Genomic DNA, 18,643 nt, shown 5'->3' with positions numbered 1-18,643 from the left:
GCAAAGTATGGAAGTGGAATCTGTAACCCTTGTCTATTAAATCCAGAATCCAGTTGTCCTTGGTTAAGATATGCCAGTTTTTTGAGAATAAGGCTAATTTTCCGCCCAAAGGTGCTTCTCTTTGAGCCTTTGTAGGCGGTATGAAAGTCAAGTCACTGTGATTGTCCTTGTGGTGCAGCTGGGCTGCCTGCGCTACTTCTTTGATTAGGAGGTTGCCATTGGCAGCCCCTGTAGGATCCTCGGTATTGCCCTCTACCTCGGGCACGCCTGTTTTTCCCCTTTGAAACTTGTCAGAGTCTGGGAAGGACCAATTCTTTGAAGGCCAGTTTCTGCTGAATCTGGGTGGCTGAACCTGGAGGAAATCCTTGACTGTCTGTACTGACTTAGCTTTTTCCTCAATGGATTTCAACACATCTTGAGCATTAGCACCAAAAAGCTTCTGTTTTTCCAGAGGTGCATCAAGTATCTTTACTTTAACATGGTCTGGTAATGGCTGATCTTTTAACCAAGCATGTCTACGTATCACAGCCCCAGTCATAGCTGCCCTACATGAAGCCTCCAATGCATCATAACCACACTGAAGAAAATGATTGTTAACCTGCTGAGTGTTATGTATATGATCCTGCAATGCCTTTCTATCAATAGGCTCAGGAGAGGCTAACTTTTTCTGTAAATCATCCAGTAAAAAATCCTGGTACTGAAACATATGAAAAAGGCAGTTAAGTGACCTCATGGCTAGGGTGGTAGAGGTATAAACTTTTTTACCCCATCTCTCCAGGGACCTAGCTTCCCTATCCGCTGGCAGTGGATTCTTGGCAGTGGAAGTAGCCACTCCCTTGGGGCCCTGTGAAATAGTTTCTAGATCCACAGAGTGGGCCTTAAAAAGATGTTTGTGAGTGTCAGGGACCCTATAATATCTGTCTGGCTTGACAGGAGCAGGGGGGAGAGAATCAGGGTTAGCACTGGAGTCAGAAAAAACATCATCTAAAACGTCCATAACTGGAGGAACAGCTAAAGGTCTGTGCTGGAGAAGCTTGAGGAAGGTACGTAGCCTTTTCCTGGAATCAGAGAATTCCTGATCCTGCCATTTAAAATGTTCCCTCATAGAATGCAGGACTTCACCAAACGAGAAATCCTCAGGAGGGGAGGCAGAGGGAATTGATTCCTCAGCATCAAAGTACTCATAGGCCTGGAAGGATTCTTCTTGGGTTTCTGAATGCTCAGAATCCCCAGAGGCTTCATCTGAAGAGAGGTTGTCAGCCTGCTCAGTTCTGGGCCTTTTCTCTGCAGGTGGCTGAGAACCTCTGTCTGGGTGAGGCTGAGACCCCCTGATAAGAGAAATAAGATCTGCAGCAAGAGACATGATCTGCTTATCAGAAGAAGGGGCCTGAGCAGCAGGTTTAGGATGGGCCTTGGCCTGGCTAGCGGCCTTAGCACGTGCAAAGGCCTTGATGGACATGGATACAGGAGGCCTTGCAGCCCCACGTGCAGGAGTAACCTTGTCTACAGGAATGGTGTCGGGTAGATCCAGTACTTCAGTTTCCGGAGTATCAACAACCGGCACCGGAGAGGTCTCCGAGACCAAAGGACGTGTTAACGCTGTGTCGTTGGTCTGGAGCGGTTGAATTACCGCTTCCGAAGGGACCAAAGCACTAGCGGAGGGTTTAGGAGTTGCATCGGTGGTGGACGCGGGCCGAGGATGTCGGTCCCGGTCCTTTCGTTTTTTGGTAGATTGAGTTGTCGGTTGATCCGACGGCATGATATACGCGAAAGATTCACCGAAAAAGTCTTCGGCAAATTCTGCCCGGCGCCTGAGAGTGTGCTTATTAAAGCAAGCACAGGCAGCACAGGCCGAGACGTCGTGGTCTGGGCCCAGGCAAGGAAGGCAGTAAGAATGGAAGTCCTTATGAGGTATTTGTTTACCACAAGACAAACAATTATTAACTTTCTCAATTTGTTCTGACATTGGCTGAGGCAAGAAAAAATGTTCTAACGGGTACTTAGCTTTTAGATGACTTCGGTACTGAAAACACAGGAGCTGACCGACCGGCACTTGCGAACTGCTTCTGCTTCGGGCACCGCGCGGCAAGAAAGACTGAAGAAGATGGCATCGGTCAATGCCTTTATACTCCAGCTGTTCTGATGTCGGAGAGGAGGCGACACCAGCCGACGCCGGACCCAGACTTTGGAATCCGGCCAACCGAGGGCTGCCTGAGGCAGGACAACCCATATGTTATGACTGCAGTTGCATTCTTGAAGGACATCTAAAATCAAGTACAGACATTAAAAATAGATCACAGAATTCACAAACTGTACGGCTTCGTGTAGATTTATATAGCATGATACGGACGCCTACATAAAGCAGTGTACAATGGTGTAATTACATAGCATGCAACTTTACAAAACAAAGACATTAATTCAGTTGCATTAATAAATACACACTCAAGTGGTTAAATACCTAGGTGATCCATTCAAGACCCCAGGGAACTAGGTGAAAGGCCAAGATGGGAAGGTAGCCAAGGAGAACCACCCTGTAAATGAGTGTAAGCACATCAATTAAAGTAAGAGCTTGATTTGCAGAAAAACAAATGATGTGCACTTATGGAGTTTCAGGAGCAGGTCCACACTTGGTTGCTAGACGGACAAAAGCTATGCTGTTTGCTAGCACATCTCATGCTGCAGAGGAGTCATTACCTAATTTCACATAAACTTGACACCCTTATCTCTTCTTTCAGTGGTTTAGGAATTCAGCAAGTAGATTTCACTAAACTGCTAGGAGTCAGTATTCATAACCAGCTAATCTATGCCCTCCATATAAATGTGTTCCACACCAAAAGACCAAAACTAACCAAAGACAAGAATGTCTTTACAGGATCAAAACATTCTTTCGCCTCAGTGCAAAACAAAACACTGCAACACTATACCTCCTTCTGGTCTTTCACACAGCACTCCTGCAAATATACAAACCTGAATTAGGGAACACAAGTTTCATATCTACGAGAAGAGATTATTGCAGAAACTTTGTTTAAAATAAGTAAACCGAGTTCTCCCTCTATACCAGGGTTTTGCCATTTTCCTGCCTTCAAGCCCAATGGTAACTGTGGTGGAGTCTCCATATTTGTCACACACATTAATTCCACGTAGATCCCCAGGGACTCGAGCCGAACTCAGTGAACTACACATCACTCTAGGTAGGATTAATTATCACCTAATAGCTTGTTACAAGATACCTTCTTTATCCCTTAAAGGCCATGTAGGGTTCCCTCAGTGCTCAAATTACCTCCCTATAGGCAAAACCCCTCTTATTTTGGGTGGCTAACTACCCAACAGTAAACTGGAACTCCTATATATCCATTGTAGCATATGCCCAAATATTCCTAGATTAAAAAAAAATCCTTTAAGCAGCTGGTAACCAAACTTAACGGAGAATACAGGACTCTTACAAATATGGCTGGCCCTTGCTCTGTTTCTCAGGTATCTCCTTCCCTAGTCTGACCATAGACTGGTGACCTTCTCCTTTAAAACCCAAAAGCTCCTACAGCAAACCTCACAGAATTTGAGGACTATAAACATGCCAACCTCAACTATGTCACAAAATATCAAAATTCACTTAAGGTCTGGGGATGTGCAGTCTTAATACAGCAAAAAAAAAAAATCATGAAGGAACTGTACACCCATTCAGAAAAGTGCACAGGGCTAGCAGTTCCTACCAAAACGAAGTTGTTGTTGTGTCTTTCGGCTTTTCCCGGTTAGGGGTCACCACAGCGGAACTCCGGTCTGCTAATGATTGGCAGTAGATTTTTACATACCGAGTTGCCAGCTCTGACGCACAACCTTCAACGAAGGTACACCCATTCACGCATGCCTCCACACAGAAGACGCTTTAGCTGAGAATCGAACAGGACGTCTTACTGTGAAATGACAACGCTACTGCAGCACCACCACCACAGTCCTACCAAAACTAAATATTATGGTAAATTCAAAAACAAACCACTCTGGTTGCCCGCCATCATAAATAACCTATACAACAAACTAGAATATCAGGAGTATTTTGAAAAAAAATGAGGAACACTATCAGATCCACTAAAGGAGCTCGTGAACTAAGGCTGGCATCTGAAGCAAAAGATAAGTATAAATCCTTCTTTAGCCATGTTAGAAAACAAAAAAAGCACCCTTCATTGCTCAGACCTTATTCATAATGGGGCCTCCAACTCGGAGCCAAATAAAATTGCCAATATACTTGTGAACAGATTTAGTGCCAACTTCACCACTGTGACTTCTATTCAAACTCCAAATGTCTGAATCCCTTGCACCCCAATTATCTCCACGGATAATTTACTAAAAGGGCTAACCAGACCAAAAATACTTCCATCATGGGACCTGATAATTTACCTGGTTGCTTAATTAATAGTGTTAAACGTGCCCTTACAGACACATGTCTCAAACTGTTTAACCTAAGTTTAGCTACTGGTTTTACCCCCGAGTGGTATACAGCAGAGATATCCTTCCATAATGGTGGCCTTACAAACAACCTGATAATTACAGACCTATCAGCCGTACAAGCCTCAACTGCAAAGCCATGGAATGCATTATAATTGACCTCATAAAATCCTACATCAAGAATCTTGCTCGATTTGATCCAACAGTTTGATCTTGTGAAAGGTAGATTCTCTTTTTAATCTGGAAAACTACTTTGAAAGGGATAATGAGGTTCTAGATCATAGCTATGTTGTGCAAGATTGATAGCAAAAGCTGAAAGACAGAACCCACACAGTGCGAGTCGCAGGTGCTTCATTAGAATGCTTAATCAGAAGCTAAGAAAGTGACCAGCGGAGTCCCTTAGGGCTTTGCATTGGTACTAATCCTTTTTGGTATTAACTCCTCAGATTTTTAAGCAAAAGCAAAGACCTCTAGCAAGCAAAGTATACAAATGACTGCAAACTGAGGATTACTGTTCAAATTATCCTATGACACTCAAACCCTCTAGAATGAACTTGCCCTAGTAAGCACTAGGTGTACTAAAAATTGTCTCAAACTGAATGCTAGAACGTGTAGTTTTGTCACTTTTGGTAGACAACCACTCCTCTCATCATACTGTCTAGACAACACACCTCTACAAAAAAAACATTTAATTAGAGACCTACGTACTTCGGCTGACATTTGATGATCAGAAAAGAAGGAACTAACAATGATGGTCAGGAAATCCTTTTATTTGGCGCAGCTAATTTACAAGGAATATCATCAAAGGTCTAAACAAGGGCTACCAAGATAGACTAGAAGCTCTAACCTTTAACTCAGTGTCTGTCAGACTTTTGAGAGGAGATCAGAGTCTCACTTACTACGTGATTAGAGACCCAGTTGCTCAGAACTTCCTGTTTCTCAGTAAGTCCACTATCTCCACCAGTAATAGAAGCAGGGACCTAAATCTTCATGAAAAGATAAATAAAACACAATGGGGGGAGAAGTGTATAACCCAGCATCTCACAAACCTCTGGAGTATACTTCCCGGCATATTAATAGGTTCATAGGCAAGTACTAGGTTAGCTGCCCTTGTGGGTCATTTTAAGCCTAGCCAATTTCCCCAAAAAAGTAAGACTCAAACCCTGTACTCTGTGTCTGTGAAGTAAACATCTTAACCATTAAGCCAACCACCAACCAGAAAATTGTCATTTAACTGGATTCGAACCATGCACCAGCTGTCATTTTTCTCTAAGCCTGCTGCACATACACCATGTGCCACCGAGAAAGTTGAGTTAAGCAGTGCAGCTCACTATCTTCCATTAAATACAAACTAGATTTCTGAATGGGTATCTGAAAAGTTACTCCAGGATTGACTGGTACGGCCCTCCTGGAGAAAGGAAGTGCTGCTTGAGGGAGGGCACCTGGCAAGGGAGAATGGTCATGAGACTCAGTGGCCTTGGACAGCTATGATTCTATAATATATACAAATACCTCCATGCATTCATTATATAAAATTAACCTGGCTTAAATCAGAGAAACACATATCCTATGTAAAACTAAGCTTTGGTCATAGACTAGACTACTTTACACTTCCAAGTGTCCTGCATTAGTTAACACACTAACCCTGTATAGACGTCACTGACAGCACTGATACTAAACGGGCCATCTCATAGAGATCTCTAAATCTGCAGAGAGGTATGAGTAGGTATGTGTTAAACTATAAAGGTCAGCTTTCAAGTAACCTAGCCTCCATCTCAAACAGCCATGCATTTAAACATTTATCAAGACGCACTTCACAAGAAAATGGAAGTATTCCTGTGATTTAACAAAAAGCTAATATAGTTTTGTTTCCCTGCGTGGTAATTCGACTAGATTTTTATTTCACCTGCATAAATTTTATTAGTTATTTCTTTACTTCTAAGTATTTACAAACTGATTAGCCTAACCACAGTTTATTTCTCCTTTTATCTATATGCACACTTAATGTAACATATATATGTGCGCTAATTTAATGTTTAACTGTGTGTTTATATTGGTTATCTGCCTCCCCACTTACTGACCCATCATCCATTAGACAATTACTGTAAACTCATTTATTCCCCATCACTGTTAGCATGGCCATGGACTTTACTGAGAGTTAACCAAAAGGAGCCATCATCCAAGCAGGCAGACACAAATGTTGCTTTACTGTGGCCAGTTGTCGGCTAACAGCCTTCTTTGCCGCCTACTGCCAAATGAACATCTTACCAGTCTTTCACAAACACCATCCTGACCAGCAGCATGAAGGACTAATAGAGAGAGAGAGAGAGAGAGAGAGAGAGAGAGAGAGAGAGAGAGAGAGAGAGAATGTCACCACTAACCTTACACTACAGCCTTAAAGCCCACAGAGTGGCTCGCCACACCCCCACTGCTGCCACTCCCTGGGTCTGGCTATCATTCTACAAGGAAATACTCATTAACACAATCAGTTGGGGACATTTTTATCATGTCCAGACCACATCCTCAGGTGGCTGCATCACCAGTGTGGAGTAATATTTCTTTGTGTATACAAGTGCTCCATGCCATCCCACACCAAAACACCGAAGGCTAGCATCACCAGTTTAGTAGCACCAGTCCCACATTCTAATCACAGCTAGTTTAGTGTCCTATTAAGCCTAAGTTTGCATGGTATCAGTCACCTTACTGGAACCACTTGTCCAACATCATAGTGTTGACCACTCACGCCCACCCAACCATTCAGCTCTTCCCAAGCCACTACTTGAACTTGGGTTGTCCGACTTATAGACACTAAATGCCATGGAGCTGTTTGGAGCTTTTCTCCCCTATGTCCCACTCTAAAAGCAATCTTCCCAGTTGGACATTCCTGGACAATAAATGTAAATGAAGACATAAATAAATACGTATTGGAGAATTCTGCCTTGGTTGTAACGGTGTTAATCAAATAATTTGCTTAAATTCAACATCCAGCAGTATTCGGTGAATTGTAAGCGGAAAAGGTAAGTTTACAGGCATTATCCTGATTCAATTCTGACACGCTCGAATTCTGAACACACCAAGAGATGTATGTGAGGAAGGCAGTGCAAAAACTGAAAGCCGTAAGTACTTGCTTATTTAAACAGTTTTTAGCAATAGTATACATCCTGACGGTGTACTAAAAAATAGCACAAACCCTACATTTTCTTCCCACTCCAGGTCTACTTTTACCTCAAATGGTTTGGGTATTAGCAAAAGACACTTCCAAAAAATACAACAATTTGATCTGTTCTGCCTCCTCTAACATTGTTCCGATGTAACTGAAAGTTGTCCAACTTATCAAATGTTTCCATGATCTCAGCTTTCTTCAAGATGCTTTCTGATAGCTTTACTTTGTGCTGCTCACCACAGTGGACATGCATATTTCTACTAATGTAACTTCGCTACTTCCCTGCTCTTTACGTCCTTCTGAAAGCTAATACAGCCATGTAATCACAGCTTGTTTCAAGACATACCTTTTAGAACATTCTCAAGCATCTCGGCATTTAGCTCTGTCCTGTCTGCTTCCATAATTTCCAGCAAAGGCACAAGATAAAGTTTCTACAACCCACATTTTTTTTTCTAAAGCTTTCTACAGCTCCAAACTTACAATTTACAGCCACTAAGGCAAAAGATTTAGCAAGCATACCACTGCTATCCTTTTTAAACTTCATTCTAGATGAGAGGGTGAGCTGACAGTGCATTTGTGTTCGGAAAAACTGGGGAAAAAATGAAAATAAAAATTCAGGTTGTGGCTGCACTTTTGATTTTGTGTGCCTTTGGCAGTAGAGAGCAACAGTCAATGGGTTTCTTCTTGTAGTAAATGAAATAAAAACAAAGTGGATTCAGTCCTGTCACAGGAAAGGGCAGTGGATTCCTGTCCAGTGCAGTCTGCGCACATACTGATAAGTGAAACTAAGCCAACATCAGTCAGATGGATCACAGATGCCCTTAAAGTCGAAGTGGGAGCAATGACAGGGGGCTCCAATGGAGAATAATAATAATGACTAAGTTATAAACTTCCTTGCAGGTTAAGCAGTGCAACTGACTATTTTCCATTTACCATAAAGCTAGATGACTGGAGGGGTATCCGCAAAATTGCTCCAGGATTGACTGGTATGGCCCTCCTGGAGAAAGGATTTGTTTCCCGAGGGAGGGTGCTGGCAAAAAGGTACCTCCTTTTCACCCCTGATTTCCAAACAACACTACTGGGGACACTAAGGAAAAAATTTAGCTAAGGCAGTAGGCATAAGGGCATGCAAACTGGGCCAAAAATAAAAAGTAATCCTACTAGAGTCATACAAATTACAAAAACTCAGGATTAATGACTTCAAATAATTGTAGTGTATTTCCTACTTAAATGCTACATTTGTGCTTACACAAAGTAACCACAAACTCTATATATTAAAAACAAAAGACATTCAGAATGTCTTAGCTGTAGGAGAAATTATTTATAATCAAAGCTTGACTGAGTCACTGACTGAATCAAAGAATAATTCCCAAGTATGCAAAGCTAAACCAACACTACCAGTATACAAACATACAACGTTTTTGGCACTTGTAAAACTAAAATCTGAAGACCAGTATACTTGTGATGAAAAATTAAAGCAACAGGAAAAGTAGTAGTTTTCCTTCTGGTACAGCCTAGTTAATTGCTATCACTGTTTAACACCATTCTTACAATAATCAGAAAGTGATAACTTAAGCAGAGTATCTTTATAAAGCACTGTTTTACAGCACTCCATAACTGTAGCAGTAATCAATAAAAGTTATTAAAAATTGAAGCAGTTTGTTTCACTTTAAGCTCTCATGCTGTAACAACCATTCCTCAGTTGCTTTTTCTTATTTTTAGACCTGCGATTAAGTAAGCATAGAGTGCTGCATTTGTTATTTGCTTCTATGGTACTGCACATCTTGAGCTTGTGAAAAAGAATATTCTCTACATTACATATTTAGTATGCAGTGCCAAACAGCTGAGACTACATTAGCATCTGACAGAGACATGCTTCTTGTACTAAGCTATGGACTGATAAAATATTTAAAAATCATTTTAATCTGAAACAATCTTTAAATATACTTACAGCCTGCGTAATAGTACTTTTCACCTTTTCACTTAGCATGCCTTCAAAAACAAAGGAGTCTCCAAATTTTTCTGCCTGAAAATCAAAATAACAGTTCAGAACTGTTAGATATGCAAGCAGTAAAAACTCTACTTGTCATGGCTGTGCAAATTGAAGTAACAAGTCATCCCAGAACTGAATTGTTGCATAAAGTACTTGTGTGTCACCCATGAACGTGCAAATTATCTATATAAATCAGCTATAAAGTTTATAGCGGTCTCCCTCAGCTACAAAATTAGACCCAAAAACAAACAAATTTTAAATGAGAGACTTGTTTTTCACTAAGAACTTTAAAGTAAAACCCAAGTGTCGATGCACAGGACTATGCAAGACAGTGCAGAAGCAACTGTGCAGTTCACAGTGTTGGTGATGCAGATTCAGGGAAAAATAATGCAACTGTGAGATGACCTGGAAAAAAAAGTCAGAACATTTGTCTAGATGGCACTCGTAGATAAGATGTAGTACTTACAGCATGACTATTACTCTATGTAACAAAGCCAGCATCACAAGGAAAACTAAGAAACTGTGGATGTTCCCAAGGTGAAGGTTACAGAAAAAATACACAACCAGATAGAATACTGACCTTTTACTTGTTCAGCGCTATGCATTATACTGCTAACAATCCGGTTAAAGAAAAAAAACATTCAGTCAACTGAAGCTGATTGGTGGCAAGGTGTATCAAACACTCCTGTTCTTTTCTAAGTAGATCCAGTCTGTGATGAACAACAGGTGTAAGTAAGAGTCTGGTCTACAGGATGAGGAAATACCCCTATAAAGAAGGAATTTTCTCCCATTACCACCTGCATCCTTAATGAATCCATTTGCCTTAAAACCATCTTTTGGCAAAGAGAAATGTGGAAATTCAGACTTTTCTGGAAGACAAAACAGGGTGCCAGGGTGGAATGGCAGAACAAGGTCTCTTAAATAGTGAATTACTGGATTTTATCAGTTTCCAGAATTCGTCTTGGAACTCCCTTGACATTTTTTAAACATATGTTATCTGCATTTTGTTGAGACTGTTTATTTTGTTTCTTACCAAAATTGGATGAGGAGTTAAAGAATCCCTTAGAAAATTTGGAAAAGGAAGGCTGAAAAATCTTGGCACTTTCCTGCATCAGCTTAACTTTTTCTAGACACTTTCTGAACATCTCTGCAGCACAGGGGCTAAAAACTAAATCTCTTTCCAAAAGGGAATGTAACATTTAATTGTCATCATCTGTGAGCTTCTGAGAATGCAGCCATGCAAGCTTCCTCAAAACAGTACCACTGGCCATAACCCCCTGAAAAAGTATCAAAAGAGTCATATACATGATGAATGCAATAAGTAGTGACTTGAACTAAAGAAATTAAAGCAGATTTTTCTTCACAAAAACAAAACTGCAGACAAAACACTTAATACAGTCACAGTTTGTCAGGACAGAACTTAACATAAGAGCCTGAAAAGTTTGAAAATCAAAGTTGGGGAAGCATACTCCTTTTTTCCCCCCCATACTTAATCTTTGTGTCCCAACTGCGGTGGTGGTGCTGCGGTAGCGTTGTTGCCTCACAGTAAGACGTTGTCCTGTTCAATTTTCAGCTACAGCGTGTTCTGCGTGGAGACATGCATGAATGGGCTTCCTTCGTTGAAGGTTGTGCGTCAGAGCTGGCAACTCAGCATGTAAAAATCTACTGCCAATCATTAGCCGACCAGAGTTCTGTTGTGGCGACCCTAACCAGGAAAAGCTGAAAGACACAACAGAAAGTAGCAGAATTATTAACTAAAGCTACAGCTTTTGGATAAGGTTTGGAAACCGTGCAGAAAAACAGAGTGAGGAACTTCACACGTCCTACCTTTTTAAGAGCAGGTGGATGAGTATCAGGAAAACTGCAGGCAGTAACACATATCCTCCAAGAAAGAGGAAACTGGAGGAATGGGTGGAGGTTCTGGAAATCCTTTCTTTAACAGCTCACAGTAGTTTCTGAAGGACTTCAATTCTCCCACTGATACAGAGAAACACCCACAGCGAGAATAAAAAACTAGGCTCTCCTCTGAGTACGAATCACAAATCTGAGGAGAAAACCCTGCATCTCTCCCTTTCATCTTCATGTCAGATTCAGGATCTTGAAATATCTTCAGGAAAGGGAATATCCCTCTTTCTTTCACCAGAAACTACTACCTAACAAGAAGGATCGATATCCTGAACTAAACTCGGAGCAAAACCCAGTAAACTACTCCTGGGTAAGGAAATTTGAGGAGTAGATAAATGCTGAGTTTTCTGCTTCTTTTTGACAGGAAAAATGGGGCCAACAGTATTATATCTTCCAGCAGCAGATTCCCCAGAGATGGGCAAAACATTATGACAAAACAGTGAAGCCTTCCTTGTATACTCTTCTAGAAATGACAAGAGTAGCTCTCCCATGCCCACTGAGGGGATCCCAACAGCTACAGAGGACTTGGACAACTCTGGTCAATAGTGGCTGTAGGTGCTACACCACAGAGATCCGGGGAAAAAGATGAGTGGTCTGAGGTACAACAAATGGCCACAGCACAGTCACCCACCTGCAGCTCAGGCAAATTGCTAGCCTACTTTGGTGACAAAGGCTGTTTGCTTAACTTTTTCTTTTTGTGGCTGGGGTAAGGACCAGCCATGGGACTGACCATTTGTTCCATGGTCAAGCCAAAAATGGTGTCATTCCCAGGGGAAACCAGCAGCAAATGTCTGTAAAAATAAAAAAGTAATTTCCCCCCAGAGAAAAAAACACTAAAAAGCACTTCAAAAGACTGTGTCTGCTCCACACAGTAAAATAAACACAATTTCTCCACAGGAAAAAAATGCTTTTAAGTTGAACAACGTATAAACTGACAAGAAAAAAAAACTGTGGTTTTGTTTAAAAGTACTGTACAGTCTAGTGATGTTTAAAACACAAACTCTTAGCTTTAAAATAAATTTACTGAACAGGAAACTATAAATAATTAGCAAATTATTAAATAGAAGCCCCCCCACCTAAGGGAGTTATAATCTGTCCAACAAAGAAACTGGACAAAAGCCAACCGTCGATCCTCAAAAGCCTCAGAGGAGCGTACTCTACAGCTGCAGTAAACCTCTTAAGGGCTTGGCACCCAAACTCGTCTTTTAGTCAGCTTGTCTCATGCTGCCTGACAGATTGGGCAAATGGAAGGTGCGCTGAAGTTTTGGAAGCTGGCCAGCTGTTATACCTTTGGGATGATACAAGTCATACAGGTAAGGCTACTACAGCAGCAATCAACATGATGAACATCTACGGATTTCAAACAAGCAAATTTTCCCAAACTGATCACGCATTAATAAAATATGTATCAGAACTAGCAGTCAAGTCTTAACTGTGACCCAGATCTACAAGGTTTGAGTGACAGCCCAATAGATAGATAAGCCAGCTACGATGGGGTGCATTTTGGCCAATGCCAACTCACCCACCCTGGGAGGTGGGAAGGCATCTCAGCCCACATCATGAAGTAGCATCCAGTTGAAGCAAGCAGTACTGAACTCTGTGCCATCCTTCTAAGTGGTAGCAGACAACCAAAGGCCTTGTTCCTACCATCACATGGCCACTAGAGAGACAGTACAGTTTTGTACCTACCATAAATGTAGATGCTCGAGTGCTAATACAGCTGCAGTAATCACATATGGGTTCTCTGCAGTCAGGCGGTCCCTCGGTCGGCCGAATTCCAAAGTCTTGGTCCGGTGTCAGTTGTTGTCGCTTTCTTTCCCGACGTCAGTGCGACAGGGGTATATAAGACACAGCCGACGCCATATTCTTCAGTCTTTTCTTGCCCCAGATGTCAGGTGCCCCCAGAAGGAAGGCAATACATAAATTATATATATAAATATATTCAAGCAATGCAATGTAATCAAAAAACAGTAGTTGTGAGCAAATACACCATAGGAGGATAACCCAAATTAGGTTGTAAGAGGAGGTGTTAGCCACTAATCATTTACCAAGAGGGGAAGGAGGGAGGGAAACCTGTACTGCAGCTGTATTAGCACTCTAACATCTACATTTATGGTAGGTACAAAACTGTACTATGTTCATCGTGCATACAGCTGCAGTAATCACATATGGGTAGAATCCCAAAGCTACGCACAGGGTGGTAGGCACTAGGTGGAACTGGGATGAGCCAGAATGCCCTGCAATACAGCAGTGGCAAAGCCTGCTCTAGTTTTGGAATATAAAAGGCAGGTGGTAGTGTTTTGTGAAGGTATGCACAGAACTCCAAGTGGCTGCCTCCAAAATATCTTTGGTAGGAACTCCTCTAAGGAAGGCTGTAGAGGTAGCTGTGGCCCTGGTGGAGTGGGATCTGATGCCTGTAGGGACAGATTTCCCATGATAGGAGTAACAAAACCGTATGCAGTGGCCTATCCATTTTGAAATTGTCTGTTTGGTCAGTGGCTTCCCTTGAGCTCCTACAGCATAGGACACAAAGTTGTTGTGATTTCCTAAAAGGCTTTGTTCTGTCCAAGTAATAACGTAGCTGTCTATGATGTCTAAAGAGTGCAGCAGCCTTTCCCCTTTCTTTTGAGGATTGGGGTAAAAGGTAGGCAAGTGTATGGCTTGATTTAAAGCTACCCTGGATACCACTTTAGGCATAAAAGATGGGTTGGTTCGAAGGAAAACCCTGTCCTGATGGAAAATTAGAAAGCGCTGCACAGCCATGAGGGCTTGCAGTTCCGAAACCCTACAAGCTGAGGTAATGGCCAGAAGGGAAGGCTGTTTTCCAGGACAAATATTGCAAATCTGTTGAGGCAGCTGGTTCAAAGGGAGGCAATGTTAATTTTTCTAGAATATAATTAAGATCCCAGGCTGGAACTGGTTGTTTCCTTGGTGGTCTTATATTCTTAGCCCCTCTGAGGAACTGTCTTAAGAGTGGGTGAAAGAATAAGGGTGGATCAGTGTTGAATTCTGCAGAAATGGCTGAGGCATGGATTTTTATGGAGGAAAATGAGAGTCCACTGTTCAGCAGCTCAGCTAGATATTGTAATACCTGAGGCAAATTTAGTTTTGTAGGGTCCTGGCCTTTTTTCTCATTCCAACAGCAAAACCGTTTCCATTTTGCTGAGTAAGCCTTTCTAGTAGATGGCCTTCTGGCCTCCAAAATGACATCCTGTACCTCTTTGGAGAGTAAGGTCTGTTGAGGTGTTAAGGAATTTTCCATGCAGTGAGATTGAGTGTTTTCAGCTGACTGTGAAGAGTTTTGTAGTTGTGCTGAGTCAGCAGAAGAGGCATTAGAGGTAGGGACCAGGGAGGAGTATGTGTTAGGCTTCTCAGGAGTGGGTACCAGTGTTGTCTTGGCCAGTCTGGAGCAATCAGTATCATCTTTGGTCTGTCTGCTCTTGCTTTCAAGAGCACCTTGGGCAGAAGAGGCAGAGGTGGGAAAGCGTACACTGTCCATGCTGTCCAACTGAATGAAAGGGCGTCCACTCTCCAGGCCTTTGGATGGAAGGTCCTAGAACAAAACGTTTACAATTGATGATTCCTGTGGGAGGCGAAAAGATCTATGTCTGGCCTTCCCCACGCTTGGATTATCTGTGTAAACACCCGAGGATGCAACTTCCATTCGTGCGGATCTGTCATATTTCTGCTTAGACTGTCTGCCAGCGTGTTTTCCAAACCTGGCAAGTACTGTGCTTCAAGTTCCATTTGCCCTTCCAGAGCCAAGTTCCAAAGTGTCATGGCTAGTCTGCACAGGGGATATGAATGTGTTCCTCCTTGTTTGTTTATGTACCACATTACTGTGGTGTTGTCTGTTCTTATTAATAATTGTCCTGGACGCAGGAGGTCCTTGAATGCTGTAATTGCATTTATCACTGCTAGCATTTCTTTTTGGTTGATGTGAAGGTGCTTTTCCTTTTGGGACCATTTGCCCTGAATGCACCTGTCTGTTATGTGCGCCCCCCAGGCGTAATCTGAGGCGTCTGTTGTGATGACTTGATTTGCTTGAGGCTTGCAGAATGGGAGACCTGTGTTTGTTTGACATGCTTGCCCCCCCCCCATAGAAATTCCTTTTGCAAACATGGAATTATTGGTATTATTGTTTCCAAATTGTGGCTGTGCTGAGACCATAGGTTTTTTAGGTACCACTGAAGTTCTCATATGCAACTTTGCACATGGGATTAAAAGAATGCAAGACACCATGAAGCCCAGAGCCTGCAGGATTTTCCTTGCAGTAAGCCTGGTACAATTTGCTAGTATTTTGAAGTACTGAGTTAGTTGCCCCTGTTTTTCTGGCGTAAGGTAGGCCATCTGGGTGTTTGTGTCCAAGTTGGCACCCAGGAAAGTTATTTTCTGAGATGGTGTTAGCCTGGATTTCTCTTTGTTGATTGTGTATCCCAGAGAATTCAGTAACCGTATTGCATAAGCCAGATGTTCCAGAAGTTTGTGCTTGCTGTCCGCTTGGATTAGGCAGTCGTCCAAATAAGGGTAAATTTGTATCCCTTGAAGTCTGCAGTAGGCGATTACTGATGCCAGGCATTTCGTGAATACTTTGGGCACAGTAGATAAGCCAAAGGGCAATGCAGAGAATTGATAGTGGATTGAACCTGCAAGAAATCTGAGGTATCTTCTGCAGCTTTGTCTGACTGGGACATGCAGGTATGCCAACTTGAGGTCCAGTGTTACCAGCCAAAACCCCTTGCCCAGCATGGGAAGAAGCTGCTGTAATGTGAGCATCTTGAATTTTGGTACGAGTAGAAATGTATTTAGGATGGATAAGTCCAAAATGGGTCTCCAGTTGGTTCCTTTCCTTGGTACCAGGAATAGTCTGGAATAAAAACCTTGACCTTGTTCGTGAGTAGGTACCTCTTGAATAGCTTTCATGTCCATGAGTTTTGAAATTTGTATTTGTGCCTCTGCCCTTTGATTGTGTGGCAGGTTTGGCATGCCTCTCATTTTTGGAAGAGTGTGAAAATGAAATCTGTAGCCCCTGTTTATAATGTCCAGGATCCATTTGTCTGTTGTGATAATATGCCAATTTCTTGTAAATAATGCCAGCTTTCCTCCAAAGGGAGCTGCCAGCTGAGACTTGCTTGGCATGAAAAGGAGGAAGTCATTGGGTTTGTTTTCTGTATTGTTGTGCACTGTCCTCGCCACCTCTTGGTGCTGGAGTTTGCCATTGTCTGCCTCTATATGATCCTTGAGATTGTCCTCTACCCCTTGTGCGCCTGTATCTGCCTCTTTGGGGCTTGTCCGTGGCTGGAAAGGACCAGCTTTTAGAAGGCCAATTTCTGCTAAAACGAGGTGGTTGTACCTGTAGAAAAGCCTTGACAGTTTGCATAGATTTAGCTTTTTCTTCCATTTTACGTAGTATCTCCTTAGCATTAGTACCAAATAGTACATCCTTTTGTAAAGGAGCATCTAGTAGTTTAGCTTTAACATGATCAGGCAAGCTTTGTTCCCTAAGCCAAGCATGCCTGCGAATGACTGATCCTGTAACAGCAGTTCTACTTGAGGCCTCTAAGGCATCATAGCCACATTGTAAGGTGTGTTTACCCACTTGTTCTGCACTATGCATCATATCCTGCAATTCCTTCAAATCTGGTTGTTCAGGTTGAGACATTTTATTTCTTAATTGAGATAACAGAAACTGCTGGTATTTAAGCATATGGAACTGACAATTTAAGGCCCTCATGGCTAGGGTGGCCGAGGTGTATACCTTTTTCCCCCACCTTTCTAAGGATCTAGATTCTCTTTCGGAAGGTAGTGGATTCTTGGCAGTAGAGGCCTTCATTCCCTTGGGGCCTTGAGAAATGGTTTCAGGGTCAGCATTATGGCTTTTGAAAAGAAATTGGTGAGAGTTAGGAACTCTGTAGTACCTGTCAGGTTTGACTGGAGCAGGAGGCAGGGAATCCGGACTAAAACAAGCCTCTGAGTATACATCATCAAGTATGTCCAAGACAGGAGGTATAGCCAGCGGTCTGTGTTGAGGTAACAAAAGAAATTCCCTAAGCCTTTTCTTGGAATCAGAAAAGTCTTGGCCATCCCAATGGAAGTGCTCCCTCAAGGTGTGCAAGGTTTCCCCAAAAGAGAAATCCTCTGGGGGAGATACAGAAGGAATGGACTGTTCTGCATCCGAATCTTCATAAGGGGAGTACGAGTGCTCCTCTACATCAGAATGTTCTGAGAAAATGGAGCCCTGTTCAGAAGAGGGGGAATCTTCCTCCACTCTGGGTCTCTTGTCTGGAGGGGGTTGGGAACCCCTGATAAGGGTAATCAAATCCTCAGCCATTTTAAGCATCTGTTTTTTAGGCATGGGGCCTGGGGATGGGCCCTGGGCAACAGGCCTCTTGGGATGCATGGCTGATTTGGACTTAGTAAAGGCCTTAATGGAAAAGGAAGATGAGGGCCTAAAGACACCCTGGGTGGAAGTGGACCTGTCTACATTAGGAGACTCAACACTCACAGTGGCTTCGGTGGTTGTAGTCTGAGTAAGGGCAGAGGCACCTGCGGTCTCGGGTACAGAAGACTCCGCCAAAGAAGTGTCGTCGGTAGTCAGGGACTGCAAAGGCGTCTCGCTGAGAACCGGACCACGTGCAGTCGGTTTTGGTGTCGGTGGAGACCGCGGACCTCGCTTGTCGGTCCTTGTCCTTGCGTTTTTTGGACAAAACGGTAGTCGGAGTATCCGACGACATTTTATAATCAAAAGCTTTACCAAAATAATGTTGGGCGAACTCCGCCCGACGCTTAATAGTGCGTTTATTGAAAGAAGCACAAAAGCGACAGCCCGAGACGTCGTGGCCTGAGCCTAAACAAGGTATGCAGAGGGAATGGAAATCCTTATGCGGTATTTGCTTCCCACAAGAAATACAATTGTTAACTTTGTCTGACATCGGTCTGAGGCAAGAAAAGTTTCAACGGGTACTTAGCTTTAAAGAAGACTTCGGTTTCCAATTTTTTCGTAAATTCAGGAGCTGGCCGACCGGCACTTGTGAACTGCTTCTGCTTCGGGCACCGCGCAGCAAAAAAGACTGAAGAATATGGCGTCGGCTGTGTCTTATATACCCCTGTCACACTGACGTCAGGAAAGAAAGCGACAACAA

The 18,643-nt window shown here is 42.7% G+C and overlaps 1 protein-coding gene across 1 annotated transcript in view; it reads right to left on the bottom strand.

Annotated features, from left to right (window-relative positions):
• SUMF1 (sulfatase modifying factor 1) overlaps positions 1 to 18,643 on the bottom strand; it is a 1,255,299-nt gene that overhangs the window by 1,092,968 nt on the left and 143,688 nt on the right. Inside the window, exon 3 of the mRNA XM_044076406.1 lies at positions 9,555 to 9,629. Coding sequence (XP_043932341.1) covers positions 9,555 to 9,629 — 75 coding nt within the window. The remainder of the gene's footprint in view (positions 1 to 9,554; positions 9,630 to 18,643) is intronic.

The sequence above is a fragment of the Protopterus annectens genome, chromosome 7.part0 (assembly GCF_019279795.1).
Source record: "Protopterus annectens isolate FY-2018-M chromosome 7.part0, PAN1.0, whole genome shotgun sequence".
NCBI classification, from domain to species: domain Eukaryota; kingdom Metazoa; phylum Chordata; order Ceratodontiformes; family Protopteridae; genus Protopterus; species Protopterus annectens.
Note: the sequence above shows the minus strand (reverse complement) of the source record. Positions and strands in the feature narration are given on the sequence as shown.